Source organism: Bombina bombina, unplaced genomic scaffold (assembly GCF_027579735.1).
Source record: "Bombina bombina isolate aBomBom1 unplaced genomic scaffold, aBomBom1.pri scaffold_888, whole genome shotgun sequence".
NCBI lineage: Eukaryota > Metazoa > Chordata > Amphibia > Anura > Bombinatoridae > Bombina > Bombina bombina.
In genome coordinates this window covers 88,651-115,304 of record NW_026512727.1, presented here as the reverse complement: position 1 = coordinate 115,304, position 26,654 = coordinate 88,651, and the positions used below count along the sequence as shown (strand labels likewise).

At 41.5% G+C, this 26,654-nt stretch overlaps 1 protein-coding gene across 1 annotated transcript in view; it reads left to right on the top strand.

Annotated features, from left to right (window-relative positions):
• Positions 1-3,092: 3,092 nt before the first annotated feature.
• LOC128644512 (tax1-binding protein 1 homolog) overlaps positions 3,093-26,654 on the top strand; it is a gene marked incomplete at its 3' end in the record, with an annotated part of 46,294 nt that continues 22,732 nt past the window's right edge. The window contains exons 1-2 of the mRNA XM_053697096.1: positions 3,093-3,261; positions 11,002-11,092. Of these exons, the coding sequence (XP_053553071.1) occupies positions 3,179-3,261; positions 11,002-11,092 (174 nt within the window). The remainder of the gene's footprint in view (positions 3,262-11,001; positions 11,093-26,654) is intronic.

Sequence of the window (26,654 nt, the reverse complement as noted above, 5' to 3'; positions counted from 1 at the left end):
TATTAATCAGGAAATTGTTGTTCCTTCCTTTGTGTCCTAATCCTTCTTTTAAGAAGGAACGTTTGTTACATAACTTGGACGTGGTTCGTGCCTTGAAGTTTTACTTACAAGCGACCAAGGATTTCCGTCAAAGATCTTCTCTATTCATTCTTTATTCAGGAAAGCGCAGGGGTCAAAAAGCTACGGCTACCTCCTTTTTCTTTTTGGATGAAAAGCATCATCTGCCTGGCATACGAGACTGCTGGACAGCAGCCCCCTGAAAAAGTTATGGCTCATTCTACTAGAGCTGTGGCCTCCACATGGGCTTTTAAAAACGATGCTTCTGTTGAACCTATTTGTAAGGCTGCGACTTGGTCTTCCCTTCATACTTTTTCCAAATTTTCCAAATTTGATACTTTTGCTTCTTCTGAGGCTATTCTTGGGAGAAAGGTTCTTCAAGCAGTGGTGCCTTCCGTTTAGGTATCTGTCTTGTCCCTTCTGTTCATCCGTGTCCTGTTGCTTTGGTATTGTATCCCACAAGTAAGGATGAATCCGTGAACTCGTCGTATCTTGTAGAAGAAAAGGAAATTTATGCTTACCTGATAAATTGATTTCTTCTACGATACGAGTCCACGGCCCGCCCTGTCTTTTTAAGACAGAATTTATTTTATTTTCAAATCTTCAGTCACCTCTACACCTTTTAGCTTTTCCTTTCTCTTCCTATACCTTCGGTCGAATGACTGAGGGTGGAGAGAAGGGAGGAGCTATATATACAGCTCCTGCTGTGGTGCTCTTTGCCACTTCCTGTTAGCAGGAGGATAATATCCCACAAGTAAGGATGAATCCGTGGACTCGTCGTATCGTAGAAGAAATCAATTTATCAGGTAAGCATAAATTTCCTTTTTATTTTATCCCTCCCTCTCTAGTGACTCTTCTGTGGAGTTCCACATCTTGGGTATTACTATCCCATACGTCACTAGCTCATTGACTCTTGCCAATTACATGAAAGAAAATATAATTTATGTAAGAGCTTGCCTGATAAATTCATTTCTTTCATATTGGCAAGAGTCCATGAGACTCACCCTTTTTATGGTGGTTAGGTTTTTTTGTATAAAGCACAATTATATTTCCAGTTCCTTTTTTGATGCTTTTTACTCCTTTTGGCTATTCGTTAAACTGAATTGTTGGTGTGGTGAGGGGTGTATTTATAGGCATTTTGAGGTTTGGGAAACTTTGCCCCTCCTGGTAGGATTGTATCTCCCATACGTCACTAGCTCATGGACTCTTGCCAATATGAAAGAAATTAATTTATCAGGTAAGTTCTTACATAAATTGTTTTTTAAGCAACTTTCTAATTTACTTCTATTATCAATTTTTTTTGTTCCATTGCTATCTTTATTTGAAAAAACAGGAATCTTAGCTAAGGAGCTGGCCCGTCTTTGATTCCGCACCCTGGATAGTGCTTGCTGATTGGTGGCTAATCGGCAAACGCAACCCACGCGCTGAACTATAAATGGGTCGACTCCTAAGCTTACATTCTTTGCTTTTTCAAATAAAGATAGAAAAAGAACGAAGAAAAATGATAATAGGAGTAAATTAGAAAGTTGCGTAAAATTTGCTTTCTCTATCTGAATCATGAGAAAAAATTTGGGTTTAGTATCCCTTATCCGTTTTTAGAAAGATCTGCACACATGCATGGGGATCCCTTCTAGGCTGCAGCAAGTTGGCAGTTGTAGTTTCCCATATGCAGCCTATAAGGAAGAAAACGGGAACCTCTAGTGTAGACTTTCTTTCTCTAATAGAGAACTAAGCCAAGTAGTCTTATCTTGTATGCACCCAAGCCCGACTTGCTATTGATGCGCACTCTGTCACCAGCTCCAAATGTGCATGCACAAAAACTATCCATTGGAATGGTATTCTGATTAGTTAAAGGGACACTAAACCCAATTTTTTTTTCTTTCATGATTCAGATAGAACATGCTATTTTAAGCAACTTTCTAATTTACTCCTATTAATTTTTCTTCGTTCTCTTGCTATCTTTATTTAAAAGCAGGATTGTGATGCATAGGATCCGGCATATTTTTGGTTGAGAACCTGGGTTATGCTTGTTTATTGGTGGTGCTGAACTTTAAATGGGCTTGCTGCTAAGATTTACATTCCTGCTTTTAAAGTCAAGATAGCAGGAGAAGGAAGAAAAATTGATAATAGGAGTAAATTAGAAAGTTGCTTAAAATGTCATACTCTATCTGAATCATGAAAGAAAAAAATTGGGTTCAGTGTCCCTTTAAGCAGGGATGGGGAAATGGCACTTAAAAAGCTTCTCTATTATAGAGCTGCTAAAATATGCAGCTTCAACATGTTTAATGTCCATTTAAGTACTCCTAATTTCTTGAAAACGTAATACAGTAACTTCGCAGAAAATAAAGCCAGATCTCCAAAATGTTTTATTGATGTTTTTGCTTACTATTAAAGGCTTTCATAGAATATATTTTATTATATATATATATATATATATATATATATATATATATATATATATATATATATATATATATATATATATATATATATATATATATATATATATATATAAAAATCTCCAGTCAACATAATCCTCCTCTGGCCTGTATTATTTCATGCCTAATGTTTTTGCTAAAGATGGCTGCTTTAACGTAATCACCATAACCATTTTAATAAATGCACTCTCACCTTTCAAATATACCAGGTTACTAGAGCTGAAGCAATAGCAGTTAGATGTATAGTAAAAAACTATTCCAGACATTTTGCTTTTTCATGACATTGAGCTAGATGTGATTGGTGGCCACACACATTTGTTGTCATTAAGTTGCCATATGTTTTCAGCTAGCTAGTGTATTTCTGCTGTGGAGCTGACTTTCACTATGTGTTTAATTCATTTGCAAGGGTTAAACACACAGTTATGTACGCTCAGGTTTGCAGTGGTAAAATGCTAACAAGCAGTTTATTTTGCACTTCTAATGCATACTCTGTTTAGTTTCTAAATGTAAGCATCATTATGTCTTAGTGAAAGTAACTATATTCATTCTAAATATATTTTTATCTTTTCTTATCTGGTTTAGTTACTACAACAATGTAATGTTCTATTTATCCTCAGGAATTGCTTCAAACTTCTGAACTCCTGAAAAGGGAAAGTGAAAATCTAAAGGAAAACTTTAAGGATATGACTGCTAAAATACTTCAGCTTGAGGAAGACATCAAAATTGTAACAGAGAAGGCCATAGCAAAAGAAACTGAACTAGACAGGTAGGTTGTACAATATGTGTGTTATCATAGGTTTCTTCATTTTATTTTCCTTATACAGCAGTTTGTGTTTTTCACAGTCTAAATCATGATGATGTAATAGTGGTCATCCATTCATTAAAGAAAATATGTTCACAATTTTATTTGTTCTATGTTGATAATAATTAAGAACATGGTGAAATAGTGCAAGTCTAGTTGTTCAATACACACTTGTTCTGCAGGGCAAATACTACTGTTCAATGTCTGTTCTTCTGCAGACACACATTGGGAAATTTATCAATGCTTTAAGGGGCAGAGTATAGTGTAGTGATGTGAATCTGTTTTGTGAAGCATTGAGGGAGTGGTCCTATGCAGAGTGTTCTGGCAACACATGTAGTTGACAGCGTCCCCCTCCTCAGTTATAAAATAAATTCACGTTGTCAGCCAATCATACAATGGCTTATTGTGCTATATTACTTTTATTAGAGCAAAACAGCCCAGCACCTATCATGAGACCAGCAATAAGCACAGCTCGCTCCATTTATAAATAAAGCTTGCACTTTTTAAATGCATTACCAAAAGGTGTTTGTTTTTTGTGTTTTGTTTTTATTTTGTGTGTTTTTTTTTCACCCAATGATCCAGGGATAATAAAAGTAATATTTTTTATTTGAATATATGGTATTTTTGTTATGTCACTTTCTCCAACATTGGTGTGTCCGGTCCACGGCGTCATCCTTACTTGTGGGAATATCTCTTCCCCAACAGGAAATGGCAGAGTCCCAGCAAAGCTGGCCATATAGTCCCTCCTAGGCTCCGCCCACCCCAGTCATTCTCTTTGCCGTTGCACAGGCAACATCTCCACGGAGATGGTTAAGAGTATGTGGTGTTTAGTTGTAGTTTTTTTTTTTTATTCTACTATCAAGAGTTTGTTATTTTAAAATAGTGCTGGTATGTACTATTTACTCTGAAACAGAAAAAGATGAAGATTTTTGTTTGTCAGAGGACGATGATTTTAGCAGACAGTAACTAAAATCGATTGCTGTTTCCACATAGGACTGTTGAGATGAAGTAACTTCAGTTGGGGGAAACAGTTAGCAGACTTTTCTGCTTAAGGTATGACTAGCCATATTTCTAACAAGACTGTGTAATGCTGGAAGGCTGTCATTTCCCCTCATGAGGACCGGTAAGCCATTTTCTTAGTCTCAAACAGAATAAAGGGCTTAATATGGGCTATAAAACTGGTAGACACTTTTATGGGCTAAATCGATTGCTTTATTTGGACATTTTATACATGTTTATGCTGATAATTCACACTTATAAACTTGGGGAACGTTTTTTAACGTCAGGCACTATGTTAAACACCTTTTCCAGTCAGGAAGGGCCTTCCCAGTTGTAGGCTGAGCCTCATTTTCGCGCCATTACTGCGCAGTTGTTTTTGAGAGCAAGACATGCAGATGCATGTGTGAGGACCTGAAAGTAGTTGGAAAAGTTCCTAGAAGGCATCATTTGGTATCGTATTCCCCTCTGGGCTTGGTAAAGTCACAGCAAAGGCTGTAGCTGGGACTGTATAGGGGTTAAATCTGTAACCGGCTCCGGTTTCGTTATTTTAAGGGTTAAAGCTCTGTAAATTGGTGTGCAATACTTTTAATGCTTTAAGACACTGTGGTGAAATTTTGGTAAATTTTGAACAATTCCTTCATATTTTTCACATATTCAGTAATAAAGTGTGCTCTGTTTAAAATTTAAAGAGACAGTAACGGTTTTGTTTTAAAACGGTTTTTGTGTTTTATTGACAAGTTTAAGCCTGTTTAACATGTATGTGCCTTCAGATAAGCTATGTTCTATATGTATGAAAGTCAATGTGTCTCCCCCTTCAAAATTGTGTGATAATTGTGCCATAGCGTCCAAACAATGTAAGGACAATACTGTCACAAATAATGAAGTTGCCCAAGATGATTCATCAGATGAAGGGAGTAGACATGGTTCTACATCATCTCCTACTGTGTCTATACCAGTTTTGCCCACGCAGGAGGCCCCTAGTACTTCTAGCGCGCCAATGCTTATTACCATGCAACAATTGACGGCTGTAATGGATAACTCCATAGCAAATATTTTATCCAAAATGCCTGCATATCAGAGAAAGCTCGATTGCTCTGTTTTAAACACTGAAGAGCAGGAGGGCGCTGATAATTGTTCTGTCATACCCTCACACCAATCTGAAGGGGCCATGAGGGAGGTTTTGTCAGATGGGGAAATTTCAGATTCAGGAAAAATTTCTCAACAAGCTGAACCTGATGTTGTGACATTTAAATTTAAATTAGAACATCTCCGTGCACTGCTTAAGGAGGTGTTATCTACTCTGGATGATTGTGACAACTTGGTCATTCCAGAAAAATTATGCAAGATGGACAAGTTCCTAGAAGTTCCGGTGCACCCCAACGCTTTTCCTATACCCAAGCGGGTGGCGGACATAGTGAATAAGGAGTGGGAGAAGCCCGGCATGCCTTTTGTTCCCCCTCCTATATTTAAGAAATTATTTCCTACGGTCGACCCCAGAAAGGACTTATGGCAGACAGTCCCTAAGGTCGAGGGGGCAGTTTCTACTCTAAACAAGCACACTACTATTCCTATCGAGGATAGTTGTGCTTTCAAAGATCCTATGGATAAAAAATTGGAGGGTTTGCTTAAAAAGATTTTTGTACAGCAAGGTTACCTTCTACAACCCATTTCGTGCATTGTTCCTGTCACTACAGCAGCGTGGTTCTGGTTCGAGGAACTAGAAAAGTCGCTCAGTAGAGAGACTCCATATGAGGAGGTTATGGACAGAGTTCACGCACTTAAGTTGGCTAACTCTTTTATTTTAGATGCCGCTTTGCAATTAGCTAGATTAGCTGCAAAAAATTCAGGGTTTGCAATTGTGGCGCGCAGAGCGCTTTGGCTAAAGTCTTGGTCAGCGGATGTATCTTCCAAGACAAAATTGCTTAACATCCCCTTCAAGGGTAAAACTCTCTTTGGACCAGAATTGAAAGAGATTATCTCAGACATCACTGGGGGAAAGGGCCACGCCCTCCCACAAGATAGGCCTTTCAAGGCCAAGAATAAGTCTAATTTTCGTTCCTTTCGTAATTTCAGCAACGGACCGGCCTCTAATTCTGCATCCTCTAAGCAAGAGGGTAATGCCTCACAGTCCAAACCAGCCTGGAAACCGATGCAAGGCTGGAACAAGAGTAAGCAGGCCAAGAAGCCTGCTACCGCTAACAAAACAGCATGAAGGAGTAGCCCCCGATCCGGGACCGGCTCTAGTGGGGGGCAGACTCTCTCTCTTTGCTCAGGCTTGGGCAAGAGATGTTCAGGATCCCTGGACGCTAGAAATAGTTTCTCAGGGTTATCTTCTGGAATTCAAGGAACTACCCCCAAGGGGAAGGTTCCACATGTCTCACTTATCCTCAAACCAAATAAAGAGACAGGCGTTCTTACATTGTGTAGAAGACCTGTTAAAGATGGGAGTGATACACCCAGTTCCAATGACGGAACAAGGAATGGGATTATACTCAAATCTGTTAGTAGTTCCCAAAAAAGAGGGAACCTTCAGACCAATTCTGGATTTAAAGATCCTAAACAAATTTCTCAGGGTACCATCGTTCAAAATGGAAACCATTCGAACGATTCTACCCACTATCCAGGAAGGTCAATTTATGACTAACGTGGATCTAAAGGATGCGTACCTACATATTCCTATCCACAAAGAACATCATCAGTTCCTAAGGTTCGCCTTTCTGGACAAACATTACCAGTTTGTGGCCCTCCCATTCGGATTAGCCACTGCTCCAAGGATTTTCACAAAGGTACTCGGGTCCCTTCTAGCGGTTCTAAGACCGAGGGGCATTGCAGTAGTACCATACTTGGACGACATTCTAATACAAGCGTCGTCCCTTTCAAAAGCAAAGGCTCATACAGACATCGTTCTGGCCTTTCTCAGATCTCACGGATGGAAGGTGAACATAGAAAAAAGTTCTCTGTCTCCGTCAACAAGAGTTCCCTTCTTGGGAACAATAATAGATTCCTTAGAAATGAGGATTTTTCTGACAGATGTCAGAAAGTCAAAACTTCTAAGCACTTGTCAAGTTCTTCATTCTGTTCCACGTCCTTCCATAGCTCAGTGCATGGAAGTAGTAGGGTTGATGGTTGCAGCAATGGACATAGTTCCTTTTGCGCAAATTCATCTAAGACCATTACAACTGTGCATGCTGAAACAGTGGAATGGGGACTATACAGACTTGTCTCCAGTGATTCAAGTAGATCAGAAGACCAGAGATTCACTCCGTTGGTGGCTAACCCTGGGCCACCTATCCCAGGGAATGAGCTTCCGCAGACCAGAGTGGGTCATTGTCACGACCGACGCCAGTCTAGTGGGCTGGGGCGCGGTCTGGGAATCCCTGAAAGCTCAGGGACTATGGTCTCGGGAAGAGTCTCTTCTCCCGATAAACATTCTGGAACTAAGAGCGATATTCAATGCTCTCAGGGCTTGGCCTCAGCTTGCAAAGGCCAGATTCATAAGATTCCAATCAGACAACATGACGACTGTTGCGTATATCAATCATCAGGGGGGAACAAGGAGTTCCCTGGCGATGAAAGAAGTGACCAAAATAATACAATGGGCGGAGGATCACTCCTGCCATCTATCTGCGATCCACATCCCAGGTGTGGAAAACTCGGAAGCAGATTATCTGAGTCGTCAGACATTCCATCCGGGGGAGTGGGAACTCCACCCGGAGATCTTTGCCCAGTTGACTCAATGATGGGGCATTCCAGACATGGATCTGATGGCGTCTCGTCAGAACTTCAAGGTTCCTTGCTACGGGTCCAGATCCAGGGATCCCAAGGCGACTCTAGTGGATGCACTAGTAGCACCTTGGACCTTCAACCTAGCTTATGTGTTTCCACCGTTTCCTCTCATTCCCAGGCTGGTAGCCAGGATCAAACAGGAGAGGGCCTCGGGGATCTTGATAGCTCCTGCGTGGCCACGCATGACTTGGTATGCAGACCTGGTGAATATGTCATCGGTTCCACCATGGAAGCTACCTTTTGAGACAGGACCTTCTTGTTCAGGGTCCATTCGAACATCCAAATCTGGTCTCCCTCCAGCTGACGGCTTGGAGATTGAACGCTTGATTCTATCAAAGCGTGGGTTTTCAGATTCTGTGATAGATACTCTGGTTCAGGCCAGAAAACCGGTAACTAGAAAGATTTATCATAAAATATGGAAAAGATATATCTGCTGGCGTGAATCCAAGGGATTCCCATGGAATAAGATAAAAATTCCTAAGATTCTTTCCTTTCTGCAAGAAGGTTTGGATAAAGGATTATCTGCGAGTTCTCTAAAAGGACAGATTTCTGCTTTATCTGTCTTACTACACAAACGACTGGCAGCTGTGCCAGATGTTCAAGCATTTGTTCAGGGTCTGGTTAGGATCAAGCCTGTTTACAGACCTTTGACTCCTCCGTGGAGTTTAAATCTAGTTCTTTCAGTTCTTCAAGGGGTTCCGTTTGAACCTCTACATTCCATAGATATTAAGTTGTTATCTTGGAAAGTTTTGTTTTTGGTTGCTATTTCTTCTGCTAGAAGAGTTTCAGAGTTATCTGCTCTGCAGTGTTCTCCGCCCTATCTGGTTTTTCATGCAGATAAGGTGGTTTTTCGTTCTAAGCCTGGTTTTCTTCCAAAGGTTGTTTTCTAACAAAAATATTAACCAGGAGATAGTTGTACCTTCTTTGTGTCCGAATCCAGTTTCAAAGAAGGAACGTTTGTTACACAATTTGGACGTAGTCCGTGCTCTAAAATTCTATTTAGAAGCTACAAAAGATTTCAGACAAACATCTTCTCTGTTTGTCGTCTATTCTGGTAAAAGGAGAGGTCAAAAAGCGACTATTACCTCTTTCCTTTTGGCTTAAAAGCATCATCCGATTGGCTTACGAGACTGCCGGACGGCAGCCTCCTGAAAGAATCACAGCTCACTCCACTAGGGCTGTGGCTTCCACATGGGCCTTCAAGAACGAGGCTTCTGTTGATCAGATATGTAAGGCAGAGACTTGGTCTTCACTGCACACTTTTGCCAAATTTTACAAATTTGATACTTTTGCTTCTTCGGAGGCTATTTTTGGGAGAAAGGTTTTGCAAGCCGTGGTGCCTTCCATTTAGGTAACCTGATTTGCTCCCTCCCTTCATCCGTGTCCTAAAGCTTTGGTATTGGTTCCCACAAGTAAGGATGACGCCGTGGACCGGACACACCAATGTTGGAGAAAACAGAATTTATGCTTACCTGATAAATTACTTTCTCCAACGGTGTGTCCGGTCCACGGCCCGCCCTGGTTTTTTTAATCAGGTCTGATGAATTATTTTCTCTAACTACAGTCACCACGGTACCATATGGTTTCTCCTATTTTTTCCTCCTGTCCGTCGGTCGAATGACTGGGGTGGGCGGAGCCTAGGAGGGACTATATGGCCAGCTTTGCTGGGACTCTTTGCCATTTCCTGTTGGGGAAGAGATATTCCCACAAGTAAGGATGACGCCGTGGACCGGACACACCGTTGGAGAAAGTAATTTATCAGGTAAGCATAAATTCTGTTTTTTGTCTGAATAATGTTTAAGAAGGTGTCACTTAGCCCTATTAAAATACCTCCTTTTTAAAGCCGTTGCAGTTCTAAGCTTGACTTTTAATACGGAGAATCTAGCTGGTTATATACATTTGAACTTAAAATTAATTTAAATAATAGTTTCAGGTGTATAATTTGATCAGTTTTGTCACAAATTACAATAACTTAGATATAAGTGCTCACTTTCTCTTTTCCTGTAATGGTGTACCTTAACAACTGACTACGCTATTGACATGCTTTTTACTTTGACTAGTTTTTACATGTGGCCCTAATATTTGAGATAAACAGTCACTGACTATTATATAACCGGTTTTGATATGCATTGGATTGACAACATGTTAATGATAGAAAATACTCTTAGAAGGTTTTTGTTGTATACATTTGGGAATGTGGATCTGGCGTTTTGATAGTGTATGTAACGTCATCCGCGTGTAGTGTGGTATATGGTAGGTATTTCAAAGAAATTATTATATTGCATTTATTTAGTTGATTATTTAGTACAAAGATGTTTCCCCCATTAAGATAATGTTTATAACTATACCTAATCCTATGCTTTTTAAAATGAATTGTTTATCTTAAAGGGACAATAAACACTGAGATGTAAATATAAAATGATAAATCATATATATATTAAAAAAAAAAGTCTACGATATACTTTCATTACTTATTTTGTCCCCTTTTCCTGTAATTCCATTCTTAAATTGTGAGCTTTTCCGTTCCTTTTAGAAATGGAAGTAGAGAACACTGTTATATTCCACACAGCCATTGGCTGCACACTCTAGTGACCTATTTATAACTGTCCCTAATTGGCCACAGCAGAGAAGGAAACATAAGTTACAACATGGCAGCTCCCATTGTTTTATAGACACTTAAACTTTACACTTATTTTGTCAATATTGAAACGGCTAATGAAACTTTAAAATATACCATCTATATGTTATTATCAGACTAATCTTTTATTTGAATGTATCATTTTATCTAGCTTTTATTTAGTTTTAAATGTCCCTTTTATTTTTTATTTTTTTAACTTGCGGTTGTGGTGTTTGGTTTAATCTTAAGATCTTATTGAAGTTATTGAAGGCTTAATTTGATTAATTTTTTGATTCCTTTAGCCTAAGAGATAAGCTGAATAAAGTAACAAGTGAGAAGGAACTACTGACATGTCAACTAAAAAATGAAAAAGATGAAAAAGAACTATATAAGGTAAAATCAACTACATGACATGGCATTTTGTGTTTCATTTGCTTTTTTACACAAGTTGAAAAGAAAAATTGCTATTTTCTTCTTAAACAGGAAGAGTCCACAGCTGCATTCATTACTTTTGGGAATTCAGAACCTGGCCACCAGGAGGAGGCAATGACACCCCAGCCAAAGGCTTCAAATACCTCCCCCACTTCCCTCATCCCCCAGTCATTCTTTGCCTTTCGTCACAGGAGGTTGGCAGAGAAGTGTCAGAAGTTCGAGTTAAGCCTCTTATTGAGGGTAGTACTCTTCGAAAAGGGACTGGAGTTATAAGTAGTCCTGTCAGCCTCTCAGTGAGAGCATGGATAAAGGTTAGAGTCCGGATATGCAAGTAGAGTTTTTCTGCGAAACCATCCCGACTCATATTAACAGCTCCTTGTCAATCAAGTCTATGTCAGAAGCGAGGCTACTATCTGTCACACTTGAAGGGTCGTGTTCCTGTTCCATGGCATAGATTCCGGTAAGATCATTTCATTTTACTAAATTATGTGAATGTGATGTTAACGTAAAGGTAGGGTCCCAGTGGGACTCCTTTTATCTTAAAAATAAATAAGGAATCATGGGTTAATATCCCCTAAGGGGGTTATTGAACAGGGTGGACTTTAATCATGTTTGTTATGTGGTTCTATTTGCTAAGGTGTAGTAATACTTTAGGCTTATAATGGCTTTAACATTAATGGCCTTATCGTCATTTGGCGCGATCTTTAGATTTGCTCGCTATTTTATGACTTGCACGGTGCACCTCGTGACCGGGTGCGGTTACGTTGTTTTTCACTTTCGTATGCTGACCGAGTGGCTACAGAGAGAGTCTGCTTGTGGGTTGTCTGGTTCACAGGAGGTGGTGAGTGCCCCAAACATTGGGGGTGTAAAGAAGGTGTCAGTTACCATTTTTGTAATCCCATTATGGAGGATTCTGACTTTTTAGACACGGATGTCTCAGATGCGGAGAATGCGTCTTGTTATGAATATGAAATGGCCCAGGTTATCCATGCCCATCAGTTATGTTCTATTTGCCATTCCAGAGTACTCTCTTCTCCCAATTCAGGGACCTCAGAGATGCTAGGTCCTGTGAGGCCCGTGTCCCAGAAACTTTCTTTGCTAAGCAAGCAGGTGTTCCTTTTGGTTTTTACTCCTTCTCCGGAAGGTGGCATGTTTCCGCCAGAGGTTACGGCACGGTTCCGCATGGCCATATCTGAGACCTTGGCTCATTTGTATCTCCCAAGTGAAATATTTTTAAGATACTGTCCGTGTTTTGTCAACCAGGGCCCGCTGGGCGGGGGATTGCCCGAATCAGCTCGGCCTCCTGGGGAAGCGGGGGCCTCTGAGGCTTCAGGGGCCCCAACCTTGGGGCCAGAGTCGTTTGTCGATCTGGCAAGGGATAATTTTGCCTTCTATTATAGGTTGGCACGTCTTCATGTCCTACTAAGACATGTTTTGGCGTTGCTAGAGGATCTCAGTCCTTGTGGGCAGAGGGATTCGAGGCCTTAGATGCCGGATGGCATCCTGGATAGACGTTTTAGGGATGAAGCTAATCTCCTTATCGTCTACGTTTTTCTTTATTTTATGTGTTGGTTCCAGTTTTGAGCTTGTGTGAAGGGAGCCTTTTGATCGGCTAGTCCGGTTGGGCGTATCCTTTTTCTCCAACATAGGTGTGTCCGGTCCACGGCGTCATCCTTACTTGTGGGATATTCTCTTCCCCAACAGGAAATGGCAAAGAGCCCAGCAAAGCTGGTCACATGATCCCTCCTAGGCTCCGCCTACCCCAGTCATTCTCTTTGCCGTTGTACAGGCAACATCTCCACGGAGATGGCTTAGAGTTTTTTAGTGTTTAACTGTAGTTTTTCATTATTCAATCAAGAGTTTGTTATTTTCAAATAGTGCTGGTACGTACTATTTACTCAGAAACAGAAAAGAGATGAAGAATTCTGTTTGTATGAGGAAAATGATTTTAGCAACCGTAACTAAAATCCATGGCTGTTCCACACAGGACTGTTGAGAGCAATTAACTTCAGTTGGGGGAACAGTTTGCAGTCCTTTGCTGCTTGAGGTATGACACATTCTAACAAGACGATGTAATGCTGGAAGCTGTCATTTTCCCTATGGGATCCGGTAAGCCATGTTTATTACGATTGTAAATAAGGGCTTCACAAGGGCTTATTTAAACTGTAGACCTTTTTTGGGCTAAATCGATTGATATTAACACTTATTTAGCCTTGAGGAATCATTTATTCTGGGTATTTTGATATAATAATATCGGCAGGCACTGTTTTAGACACCTTATTCTTTAGGGGCTTTCCCAAAGCATAGGCAGAGTCTCATTTTCGCGCCGGTGTTGCGCACTTGTTTTTGAGAGGCATGGCATGCAGTCGCATGTGAGAGGAGCTCTGATACTTATAAAAGACTTCTGAAGGCGTCATTTGGTATCGTATTCCCCTTTGGGTTTGGTTGGGTCTCAGCAAAGCAGATACCAGGGACTGTAAAGGGGTTAAAGCTTAAAACGGCTCCGGTTCCGTTATTTTAAGGGTTAAAGCTTCCAAAATTGGTGTGCAATATTTTCAAGGCTTTAAGACACTGTGGTGAAAGTTTGGTGAATTTTGAACAATTCCTTCATGTTTTTTCGCAATTGCAGTAATAAAGTGTGTTCAGTTTAAAATTTAAAGTGACAGTAACGGTTTTATTTCAAAACGTTTTTTGTACTTTCTTATCAAGTTTATGCCTGTTTAACATGTCTGAACTACCAGATAGACTGTGTTCTGAATGTGGGGAAGCCAGAATTCCTATTCATTTAAATAAATGTGATTTATGTGATAATGACAATGATGCCCAAGATGATTCCTCAAGTGAGGGGAGTAAGCATGGTACTGCATCATTCCCTCCTTCGTCTACACGAGTCTTGCCCACTCAGGAGGCCCCTAGTACATCTAGCGCGCCAATACTCCTTACTATGCAACAATTAACGGCTGTAATGGATAATTCTGTCAAAAACATTTTAGCCAAAATGAACCCTTGTCAGCGTAAGCGTGGATGCTCTGTTTTAGTTACTGAAGAGCATGACGACGCTGATATTAATATCTCTGAAGGGCCCCTAACCCAATCTGAGGGGGCCAGGGAGGTTTTGTCTGAGGGAGAAATTACTGATTTAGGGAACATTTCTCAGCAGGCTGAATCTGATGTGATTACTTTTAAATTTAAATTGGAACATCTCCGCATTTTGCTTAAGGAGGTATTATCCACTCTGGATGATTGTGAAAATTTGGTCATCCCAGAGAAACTATGTAAAATGGACAAGTTCCTAGAGGTGCCGGGGCTCCCAGAAGCTTTTCCTATACCCAAGCGGGTGGCGGACATTGTTAATAAAGAATGGGAAAGGCCCGGTATTCCTTTCGTCCCTCCCCCCATATTTAAAAAATTGTTTCCTATGGTCGACCCCAGAAAGGACTTATGGCAGTCAGTCCCCAAGGTCGAGGGAGCGGTTTCTACTTTAAACAAACGCACCACTATTCCCATAGAGGATAGTTGTGCTTTCAAAGATCCTATGGATAAAAAATTAGAAGGTTTGCTTAAAAAGATGTTTGTTCAGCAGGGTTACCTTCTACAACCCATTTCATGCATTGTCCCTGTCACTACAGCCGCATATTTCTGGTTTGATGAACTGATTAAGGTGCTCGATAGTGACTCTCCTCCTTATGAGGAGATTATGGACAGAGTCAATGCTCTCAAATTGGCTAATTCTTTCACTCTAGACGCCTCTTTGCAATTGGCTAAGTTAGCGGCTAAGAATTCTGGGTTTGCTATTGTGGCGCGCAGAGCGATTTGGTTGAAATCTTGGTCGGCTGATGCGTCTTCCAAGAACAAGCTACTAAACATTCCTTTCAAGGGGAAAACGCTGTTTGGTCCTGACTTGAAAGAGATTATCTCTGATATCACTGGGGGTAAGGGCCATGCCCTTCCTCAGGATCGGCCTTTCAAGGCAAAAAATAGACCTAATTTTCGTCCCTTTCGTAAAAACGGACCAGCCCAAGGTGCTACGTCCTCTAAGCAAGAGGGTAATACTTCTCAGGCCAAGCCAGCTTGGAGACCAATGCAAGGCTGGAACAAGGGAAAGCAGGCCAAGAAACCTGCCACTGCTACCAAGACAGCATGAAATATTGGCCCCCGATCCGGGACCGGATCTGGTGGGGGGCAGACTCTCTCTCTTCGCTCAGGCTTGGGCAAGAGATGTTCTGGATCCTTGGGCGCTAGAAATAGTCTCCCAGGGTTATCTTCTGGAATTCAAGGGACTTCCCCCAAGGGGGAGGTTCCACAGGTCTCAGTTGTCTCCCTCGAGCAAAGGCTCACACGGACATCGTCCTGGCCTTTCTCAGATCTCACGGCTGGAAAGTGAACGTGGAAAAGAGTTCTCTATCCCCGTCAACAAGGGTTCCCTTCTTGGGAACAATTATAGACTCCTCAGAAATGAGGATTTTTCTAACAGAGGCCAGAAAGACAAAACTTCTGGACTCTTGTCGAATTCTTCATTCCGTTCCTCTTCCTTCCGTAGCTCAGTGCATGGAAGTGATCGGGTTGATGGTAGCGGCAATGGACATAGTTCCTTTTGCGCGCATTCATCTAAGACCATTACAACTGTGCATGCTCAGTCAGTGGAATGGGGACTATACAGACTTATCTCGCAGACCAGAGTGGGTCATTGTCACGACCGACGCCAGTCTGATGGGCTGGGGCGCGGTCTGGGGATCCCTGAAAGCTCAGGGTCTTTGGTCTCGGGAAGAATCTCTTCTACCGATAAATATTCTGGAACTGAGAGCGATATTCAATGCTCTCAAGGCTTGGCCTCAGCTAGCGAGGACCAAGTTTATACGGTTTCAATCAGACAACATGACGACTGTTGCGTACATCAACCATCAGGGGGGAACAAGGAGTTCCCTAGCGATGGAAGAAGTGACCAAGATCATTCTATGGGCGGAGTCTCACTCCTGCCACCTGTCTGCTATCCACATCCCGGGAGTGGAAAATTGGGAAGCGGATTTTCTGAGTCGTCAGACATTGCATCCGGGGGAGTGGGAACTCCATCCGGAAATCTTTGCCCAAGTCACTCAACTATGGGGCATTCCAGACATGGATCTGATGGCCTCTCGTCAGAACTTCAAAGTTCCTTGCTACGGGTCCAGATCCAGGGATCCCAAGGCGGCTCTAGTGGATGCACTAGTAGCACCTTGGACCTTCAAACTAGCTTATGTGTTCCCGCCGTTCCCTCTCATCCCCAGGCTGGTAGCCAGGATCAATCAGGAGAGGGCGTCAGTGATCTTGATAGCTCCTGCGTGGCCACGCAGGACTTGGTATGCAGATCTGGTGAATATGTCATCGGCTCCACCTTGGAAGCTACCTTTGAGACGAGACCTTCTTGTTCAGGGTCCGTTCGAACATCCGAATCTGGTTTCACTCCAGCTGACTGCTTGGAGATTGAACGCTTGATTTTATCGAAGCGAGGTTTCTCAGATTCTGTTATCGATACTCTTGTTCAGGCCAGAAAGCCTGTAACTAGAAAGATTTACCACAAAATTTGGAAAAAATATATCTGTTGGTGTGAATCTAAAGGATTCCCTTGGGACAAGGTTAAGATTCCTAGGATTCTATCCTTCCTTCAAGAAGGATTGGAAAAAGGATTATCGGCAAGTTCCCTGAAGGGACAGATTTCTGCCTTGTCGGTGTTACTTCACAAAAAACTGGCAGCTGTGCCAGATGTTCAAGCCTTTGTTCAGGCTCTGGTTAGAATCAAGCCTGTTTACAAACCTTTGACTCCTCCTTGGAGTCTCAATTTAGTTCTTTCAGTTCTTCAGGGGGTTCCGTTTGAACCCTTACATTCCGTTGATATTAAGTTATTATCTTGGAAAGTTTTGTTTTTAGTTGCAATTTCTTCTGCTAGAAGAGTTTCAGAATTATCTGCTCTGCAGTGTTCTCCTCCTTATCTGGTGTTCCATGCAGATAAGGTGGTTTTACGTACTAAACCTGGTTTTCTTCCAAAAGTTGTTTCTAACAAAAACATTAACCAGGAGATTATCGTACCTTCTCTGTGTCCGAAACCAGTTTCAAAGAAGGAACGCTTGTTACACAATTTGGATGTTGTTCGCGCTCTAAAATTCTATTTAGATGCTACAAAGGATTTTAGACAAACATCTTCCTTGTTTGTTGTTTATTCAGGTAAAAGGAGAGGTCAAAAAGCAACTTCTACCTCTCTCTCTTTTTGGATTAAAAGCATCATCAGATTGGCTTACGAGACTGCCGGACGGCAGCCTCCCGAAAGAATCACAGCTCATTCCACTAGGGCTGTGGCTTCCACATGGGCCTTCAAGAACGAGGCTTCTGTTGATCAGATATGTAGGGCAGCGACTTGGTCTTCACTGCACACTTTTACCAAATTTTACAAGTTTGATACTTTTGCTTCTTCTGAGGCTATTTTTGGGAGAAAGGTTTTGCAAGCCGTGGTGCCTTCCATTTAGGTGACCTGATTTGCTCCCTCCCTTCATCCGTGTCCTAAAGCTTTGGTATTGGTTCCCACAAGTAAGGATGACGCCGTGGACCGGACACACCTATGTTGGAGAAAACAGAATTTATGTTTACCTGATAAATTTCTTTCTCCAACGGTGTGTCCGGTCCACGGCCCGCCCTGGTTTTTTAATCAGGTCTGATAATTTATTTTCTTTAACTACAGTCACCACGGTACCATATGGTTTCTCCTATGCTATTATTCCTCCTTAACGTCGGTCGAATGACTGGGGTAGGCGGAGCCTAGGAGGGATCATGTGACCAGCTTTGCTGGGCTCTTTGCCATTTCCTGTTGGGGAAGAGAATATCCCACAAGTAAGGATGACGCCGTGGACCGGACACACCGTTGGAGAAAGAAATTTATCAGGTAAACATAAATTCTGTTTTTCCCTGGGGCGTTCACCCACGGGTGCTGCCTTACTTTTATTTTAGATTCAGACAGGATGTATTTTGATTTATTTGTATAAAGCTCATGGCTGATATAACTTTCTTTTGAGAACGTTCTTTCTCTTGAACCGAGACTTGCGATTTTGTGGTTGCATGGACACTTCCTCGGAAGTGGTGCACTTTGGTTAAGTCCGATGTAATGTTTTCTCGTTCATATTATCGAGCCTTCGGGGAGATTTTTCTTGGACCATAGACAAATCTGAAGTGCTCTTATACCAGGCAGGTACTGGTTGGGCGTTATCTACTGTTTTATTGGGTTCATGTCACCCTTGTGGTGCTGATTAGCCTATAGGCTTTGGAAAAAAAATAAAAAATAATAAGGCCTAGTGTTATGGACTCTGGACTCGGATCCAACAACGAAGTTTAGGGCCTGGGGCTTAGTTTCAATTCTTCTGGTAGGAGAATTGTGTGCTCCGATATAAGTTGGTTGGCAATATTGCTTGAGATGCGCGACCGACTTTTTCAGACGTCATTGTGGGTTCTAGATCCCCTGAGGACTCGGAACCGTGGTTTTCCATTCATTTGGAAGTCTGGAAATGTGATTGATTTCCAGAGGTTTAGTATCTGATTAAGTGGATGTTTGAGTCTTCACTTGCCGTATCTCCGGATGACGACTCTTGTAGCCTAGTCGCATTCTTTTTGCGGTGGCAAGGTTTCCTTTCCTTCCGTCTTGGGTTGGGTCATTTGTTATGAAAGAGTGGACGTGTCCTTCTTTTTATCAGTGTTTCGTTTGCTTTAGTGCGTGGAGTGCAGGGGTCTCCCTGCCGTTCTACCAGGAGCTGCGAGGCTCCTGTTGTTCCATTCAAGGATGTCGGGAAATCAATCCGGCAGGGATCTCTGGAAACTGTCGTCTGTTCAAGATAAAAACTGCCCCTTGTCATACCATGGTCTTTGACTCTTGGATGCTACCTGTCAATCTTTTTGAAAATCTAGCCCTTCGGGCTTTTTGCTAAAAATGTTTTAATTTGTTAATACCCTGAATACAGTGTGCCATTAGTATAGAAAGCGTAAGAGGAGACAAACTCTTTCAATTTATTAATTGCACAGTGATTTCTTTAGACAATCATGTCTGATACAGATCAGGATCAAATTCAGTTAAATGCATGTCTATTGTGTTTAGAAGTTCAGATTGTTTCACCAATGCAGTTCTGTTCCTCATGTGTTAAAAAGACATTACAGTGTAAAGAAAGAATTTTGATTGATGAGCCTGTCTCTCAGGATGATGCTGTTCAGGTAATACCACAGCCATCTCTTGGAACGTCCTAAGCCGCAATGGGGTCACATGCATTGCCCTGCAGTTCCTCTCTAGCTCCCAGTGGAGCATATTTGAATCCTCGGTGGTATCTGCACCATTATCTGCTTTTCCTATGTTGATGGGAAAGCGGAAAAGGAATTCAGACGGCAAGGTCTCTGATTCCAGTGGTTTGTCTCAGGTGGCTCTTCCTCTTAAGTCTGATGAGGAAGAAGCGTCAGAGTTTTCTTAGGGTGAGATCTAAGATTTGGATAGTGTAAGTCCGTCGTCTGAAACTGATGGAAGCTCTTTCAGATTTAAGCTTGAACACCTTTGTGTTTTGTTAAGAGGTGTTGGCTACCTTGGACGACTCGGATACTCCTGTCGCTGTCCAGCCTAAGAAGTCTAGTAAACTCAATAACCAATTAATACTTGGTTCTGGACCGGGCTTTGGATATTATTATCAAATGAAGAGTGCTGGATGCTCCGTGTTAAAAGTAACAAAATGTATTATTCGTATTAAAAGCGTTAACATGGAGAGACAAAGTAGACACCAATGCAGGCGCAGCACCAGGGCTTACGCGTTTTGGCTATAGATCCGTAATCATAGCATACAGGTGCTGTGCCTGACAGGTACATTTAACACCTTAGGTTGATTCTCATTGGCTAACAGAAAAATTTAAAAGAAAAAACAACCCGCCCGCTTGGTAGTGTCATAATGAGAGTACATAAAGAAGCTAAAACTACAACAGAGAGATACGCTGTGAATGCAAAGGGGATAAGCACGTTGTGCAAATGTTACAAACTGAACTTAGAAATAAATGCTGGGTAATACAATGCAAATTAGATAATGCATACAGAGAAAGCAATTGAAAATTAGAAATGTAAAGACGGAATGCTTTACAGTGTAAGTTTGAATAAGGTAAATTATATGCAGAGTACATGTCAAAGCTGTGTATATACAATGCCATTAACATTATATAATTGAATATAGTAAATCATAAGCAGAGTACAAGTCAAAGCTGTGTATATAGAATATCATCACAAAGATGTGTGTATATGAATAAGGCATATATATAAAATATTGATGACTGAAAAACAAAAAGAAAAAAGAAAATGTGAATAATAATAAGAACCATACATGGTGGCCCTATAAATATAAACAATTGTCACAAAATAGATCAGGAGACACTGAGGGAACTGTGACAAAGGATGAGTATTGATTATAAACAGAGCTCACATCTGGCTAGTTAATAGGTGTGATTCTTATGTGGTATGTGCCCTACAGGCAGATAGGCAGCCTAGAAAAGGGAAAGGAAAAATGTACTGAGGAATGATAACAAAGGACTGGAAATTATTCCCAGTAGTTTATTAAATCATACCTGGAATTAAGTCCTTTAGGTATTCTGCTGTCAAGTTTAAACATCCAGAATGCCTCTCTCTTAGCAAGTAATTGACTTAGATTGCCACCTCTGCTAGGCAGAACAACTTTTTCAATGATGCACCATCTAAATGAACTAAGGTTGTTACCATGTGTGCCATTTGAAGTGTAGTACCAGAGGTGTCGTGGCCTTGCCTATATTGAAGGATGAAAGGTGTTCTCTGAGTCTCGAATTCATGTCCCTGGAGGTAAGTCCTACATATTGCAGATGACACTGTGTGCAGGAAATTAGATATATGACATTACTAGCTGTGCAGTTGAGGCAAGTCTTGATGTCAAAGGTTTGGCCAGTAATGTAAGACGTGAAATCTTTAGTGACCTGGACAAAGTCACAGGGTTTGCAACGTCTACTGCCACATTTATACATCCCGCAGTGCCTCAACCACGAGCTTTGGTTAGTCTCAGTCTTTCTAAGCTCTGTCGGTGCTAAGATGCCCCCCAAGGTGCTACTCTTCCTATAGGAACATCTTAAACCTTGATCGACAGTAGTCACTAATTTGTCGTCAGCAGCCAATAGGGCAAAATGTTTTTTTACTATACTGCATATTTTATTATACTGTGCACTGAATTGCGTGACAAAGTACACTCCTTGAGGAGATTTGATGTTCCTTGTTTTATCTTGTAAAAGTGTCTTCCTATCAATATGTTCAAGAGACCTTTTGGCCCTTAGGACATCATGTGAAGGATACCCTCTCTCTCTCGCAACCTTTCAGACAAAAGGTTTGCTTCCTTATCATAGGTAAACCTGTCAGAACAATTCCTCTTTAACCTAGTAAATTGCCCTTTTGCAACTGCGAATCTCATTTGTTTGGGATGGCTGCTGTTGCCGTGCAACAGGGTATTCCCTGAGATGGGTTTACGATAAACACTCATGGAGACACAGCTGTCCTGTATACCTGTTAGGGTCAGATCTAGATAGTTAATATGTGTACTGTGTAGCTCAAAGGTAAATTTTAAATTTAAGTCATTGGAATTTAGAAGGTCAAGGAAAAGGGGCACATCTGACTGATTACCTGACCATACCAGAAGGAGGTCGTCAATGTACCTCCTATAAAATTTGATGTCCTTTTTGAAAGGGTTACTATCTCCAAAAATGCAGCACAGCTCCCACCAATCTAAATATAGGTTGGCGTTCGAGGGAGCGAACTTAGCTTCCATGGCTGTGCCGCATCTCTGGAGATAGAAATCCCCTTCAAACTTGAAAAAGTTATGTGTAAGAAGGAACTCGATTACCGTTATCACATAAGTCTGAAACTCAGGAGAAAAATCACTGCATGCCCTTCGTGTGGGGTATAGATGAGTAAAGGGCAACTGCATCTATGGTCAACCACGCATACTCATCTTTCCATTCAAAGCCCTCCAGAATATTGATTCCATGCTTGGTGTCGCGAATGTACGATACTAAAGTTAGTACCATAGGTTGTAAAATAGAGTCGACCCATTGCGAGAGGTGCTCCAAAAGGGAGTTGATCACGCTCACAATGGGCCGACCCTGAACATTGGCAATACTTTTGTGAGCTTTCGGGAAATGGTGGAAACAGGGAGTCCTAGGAAATTGTACATCCAGATATTTGACGGTCTTATCATCTAGGAATCCCTGTTCCCTACCATCATCCAGAATGTGTTTCAATTGAGATTTGAAAGTGTTAGTGGGATCTCTGTGGAGCTTTTCATAGTCACCTGTATTATGTAGTTGACGTTTGGCCTCTGTGATATAGTCATTCCTATTCATTACAACCACCGCCCCGCCAGTGGCGGCTGGTGAAGTTTTAGAATGGGGGTGCACAAGACCCTGCCCCTTTTAGAAAGCCACGCCCCTTTGAAAAACATGACCCTTTTTAAAAACCACGCCCCTTTTAACAAGCCACACCCATTTTTAAAAGCCACACCCCTTCGCGAAAGTCTGCAGCTATTAGAAAATATACAACTCAACTTGAAGTAATAGTTTAATATTTTGGCAGTTGTTATCTAATATTATATATATAACTTGTAGGTAGGTAGCTCTGCAGCTGTTATAAAATATACAACTCAACTTGAAGTAATAGTTTAATATTTTGGCGGTTTTTATGTAATATATAACTTGTAGGTAGCAGGTAGGTAGCTCTGCAGCTGTTATAAAATATACAACTCAACTTGAAGTAATAGTTTAATATTTTGGCGGTTGTTATCTAATATTATATATATAACTTGTAGGTAGGTCGCTCTGCAGCTGTTAGAAAATATACAACTCAACTTGAAGTAATAGTTTAAATAGTTTGGCGGTTGTTATCTAATATATAACTTGTAGGTAGGTAGCTCTGCTGCTCTGCAGCTATTAGAAAATATCAACTAGAAGTTGAACTAAATTGTTAAAGAACTCCCTAAAAGTCCAGTATACTCCTAAACTTGCTAATCTCAGACTCAGACTGTGTCTGTTGTTTAAATTATAATTAATAATGTTGATTTTTTTTTCAACACTAGTAGTTCAAGACTCAACTCACTCAGTTACTCTATATAAAAAACTGCAGGCCTGCAGCAAAAATCATTAAAATATCTGCCCACAAACTGTCAAACAACTTACTGAACTAATATAATATAGTAGTATAAAATTTAATTAGTAACTATGTTCTTCTAGATAGATAATAGAATACTAGTAGTTAGTGACTGTGAATCTAAAGTTAAGTTCTAAACTCTATTGCTTTGCTAAGCTAAGCTAAATGTAATAATGGCTAACTCTAACTAACTCACTCACTGTCTATTATTAGCCTAAGGCTATTTGCACACTGCAGCAGCAAATATGACTGTGTTGATGGCTGCCAGCAGGCAGCAAAAAAAAATCGTTTTTTGCAGTTAACAGATTTTTGCACAACAGAGCTGAATCTAAAGTTAAGTTCTAAACTCTATTGCTAAGCTAAGCTAAATGTAATAATGGCTAACTGAACTCTAACTCACTCACTGTCTATATTAGCCTATATTTATTAATTAGCCTAAGGAGCCCTAAGGCTATTTGCACACTGCAGCTCAGGCTCAGCAGCAGCAAATATGACTGTGTTGACTGTTGATGGCTGCCAGCAGGCAGTAAAACAAATTTGTTTTTTGCTAACAGATTTTTGCACAACAGAGCTATGCAAAACGCCTCCTCTCAGCTCAACGGCTATCTCCACAAAGATTTTCGCGCCGTTGAGCCGGGAGGAGCCTCGTGGGGACCATCACGTGAGCCAGGGAGCCCTCTCAGCCTATTACACAGTCCGGATCGAGAGGCTGGGGGAGGAGACAGAGCACAGGCTGAACAACCGCACAGTTCAGCCTGTGCGATTATGCCTCTATAGGCATGAAGCTGGGGAGGAGCTACGCCTGCACAGTGAATACATTGCGATCACTGTGCAGGCATATAGAGCTCCTTACCGCACGTGCGAGTGGGGGGTGGAGACTGGAGCCTGACTGTCAATCTATGACTCACAGACTCAGCCTCTCTCAGCCCCCTCAGGCAGCAGTGCGACGAGTGCCGTGGTGCTGTGGTGTGTGTGACGTCACGGACGTCAGCACACACTGAAGTGTCCACCCGGTCCTAGCTCCTGCCTCCTGCCTAATAAACTCAAATGTACCTGGTACCAAAATGAAAATATCTGATGTGATAGCATTGCAAGCAGCTTAAGCTGGCATCATGATCATGATACTGATAGTATACACTGCACACTGCACAATAAATATAATAAATACAATATAAAATAATATACATAAAAAATAAAATTTTTCATATTTTTTTTTTTCCTGCTCATTTTTTTCCCCTTCCTCTGCCCCCTGGGGGTTCACGTGCGACAGTGCACATATGGAGGAGCCTCCACTGCGCCCCGCCCTTATCGGCGGGGCGTATCACTATCTGGTTGTTGCCCCTGAGTTGGGCTAGTGCCTCTTTTTGTTTAAGTGTAAGATTCTGTTTAACTTTTTTGGTCTCTTTTTGAAGTTTAATTAGATCCATCTCAATTCTGTGTTGGTAGGTCTCTAGTATATGGCCTCTACTCATCATGGGGTAGAAGTTTGATTTTTCTATGAGTGTAGTGCCTATATTGATGGTACCTATATCTGTAAGGGACTCTTTGGCTAGGGACTGTAGAGTAACCACCTCACATATTTCTGCAAAATCACTAATGTTGTTAGGGACAAGAGGTGTAGATTCAACTTGCTCATCTGGCATAATTTGTGTACTGCTGAAGTGTTTTTTCAAAGTCAAGCATCTAATTAGGCGATTCACATCAATGAGCGTTTGAAATAGATTGAAATTGCTCGTAGGAGAGAAGCCTAAGGCTAAAACAGAGTGTTGTTGTGATGTTAGTGTCACAGATGAAAGATTAATAACATTGCTTGTCATTTGTATTTTGTCTTCGGTTTGTTCCCCCTCAGTGGGTATCTGCCTTTACCCATTTGGGTCTGTCCTCTACTGTGTGTTTGATCCAGGGCCTGTGGAAAAACCTGTTCTAGATCATTACTGGCAGTAGCCACATTAGGGGGAACAATTGGCATATGTGATGCAGTATATTGACTAGTAGTATGTTCCTGTGAGTGTGGCTCTTTTTGTCTTACTACTGATGCATTTTCTGGAGCAGGAGCATATGTATGTTTGTTTTTGAGTATGCCTATGGGAATGGAGGGCACATTCTGAACAGTGGGAGCAGTAGTGGACGCAGAAGATTTGTTGCTCTCATCTGAGGAACACTCGTTATCACTACTAGAGAAAGAGACATTTCTGCAGTTAGATCTATGTCTTCTATGTCCTCTATTGCCCCTCCGTGTGCCTGAGGAGAATTGATTCCGTCTGTATTCTCCTCTCTGGATATTATTACCCAGGAGTGGGAGAAGCCGGGGGTATCTTTTTCCCCATCTTCTATTTTCAAGAAAATGTTTCCAGTCGCGGACTCCATTACGACAACATGGCACTCTGTTCCGAAAGTAGAAGGGGCTGTTTCTACTCTAGCCAAGAGGACAACTATTCCTATTGAGGATAGTTGCTCTTTCAAAGATCCTATGGATAAAAAGATGGAGGTATACTTAAAGAGAATTTACGTTCATCTTGGTCTTTTATGGCAACCTGCAGTTTGCATTGCCACCGGAGGTGTGCTTCAGGTTAACCACCACATGGGGGTTACCGGAATTGGATCTGATGGCGTCTTGCCAGAACGGAAAGCTTACAAAGTATGGATCGAGGTTGAGGGATCCTCAGGCTTTCCTGATAGATGCTCTGGCAGTTCCTTGGAACTTCAGGTTGGCATACCCTTTTCCTCCTTTTGCTCTCCTTCCACGAGTCATTGCAGGAGAGAGCTTCAGTGATTCTAATAATTCTAATAGCTCCTGCGTGACCTCGCAGGATCTGGTACGCAGATCTGGTGGAAATGTCATCTCTCTACCTTCGTGGAGACTCCCTCTGAGGAAGGACCTTCTACTTCAGGGTCCTTTTCTTCATCCAAACCTCATTTCTCTGAAGCTGACTGCTTGGAGATTGAACGCTTAATTTTATCTAAGCGTGGATTTTCCGAGTCGGTCATTGAGACCAAGATTCAGGCTCGTAAGCCTGTTACTAGAAAGATTTACCATAAGATATGGCGTAAATATCTTCATTGGTATGAATCCAAAGGATTCTCTTTGAGTAGAATTCCAAAAATTGTATCCTTTCTCCAGTAAGGTCTGGAGAAGGGTTTGTCTGTCAGTAATCTGAAAGGTCAGATCTCTGCCCTATCCATTTTGCTGCACAAGCGTCTGGCGGACATGCCAGATGTGCAATCTTTTTGTCAGGCCTTGGTCAGAATCAGGCCTGTGTTTAAATCTGTTGCTCAACCTTGGAGCCTTAACCTTGTTCTTAAAGTTTTGCAACAGGCTCCATTTGAGCC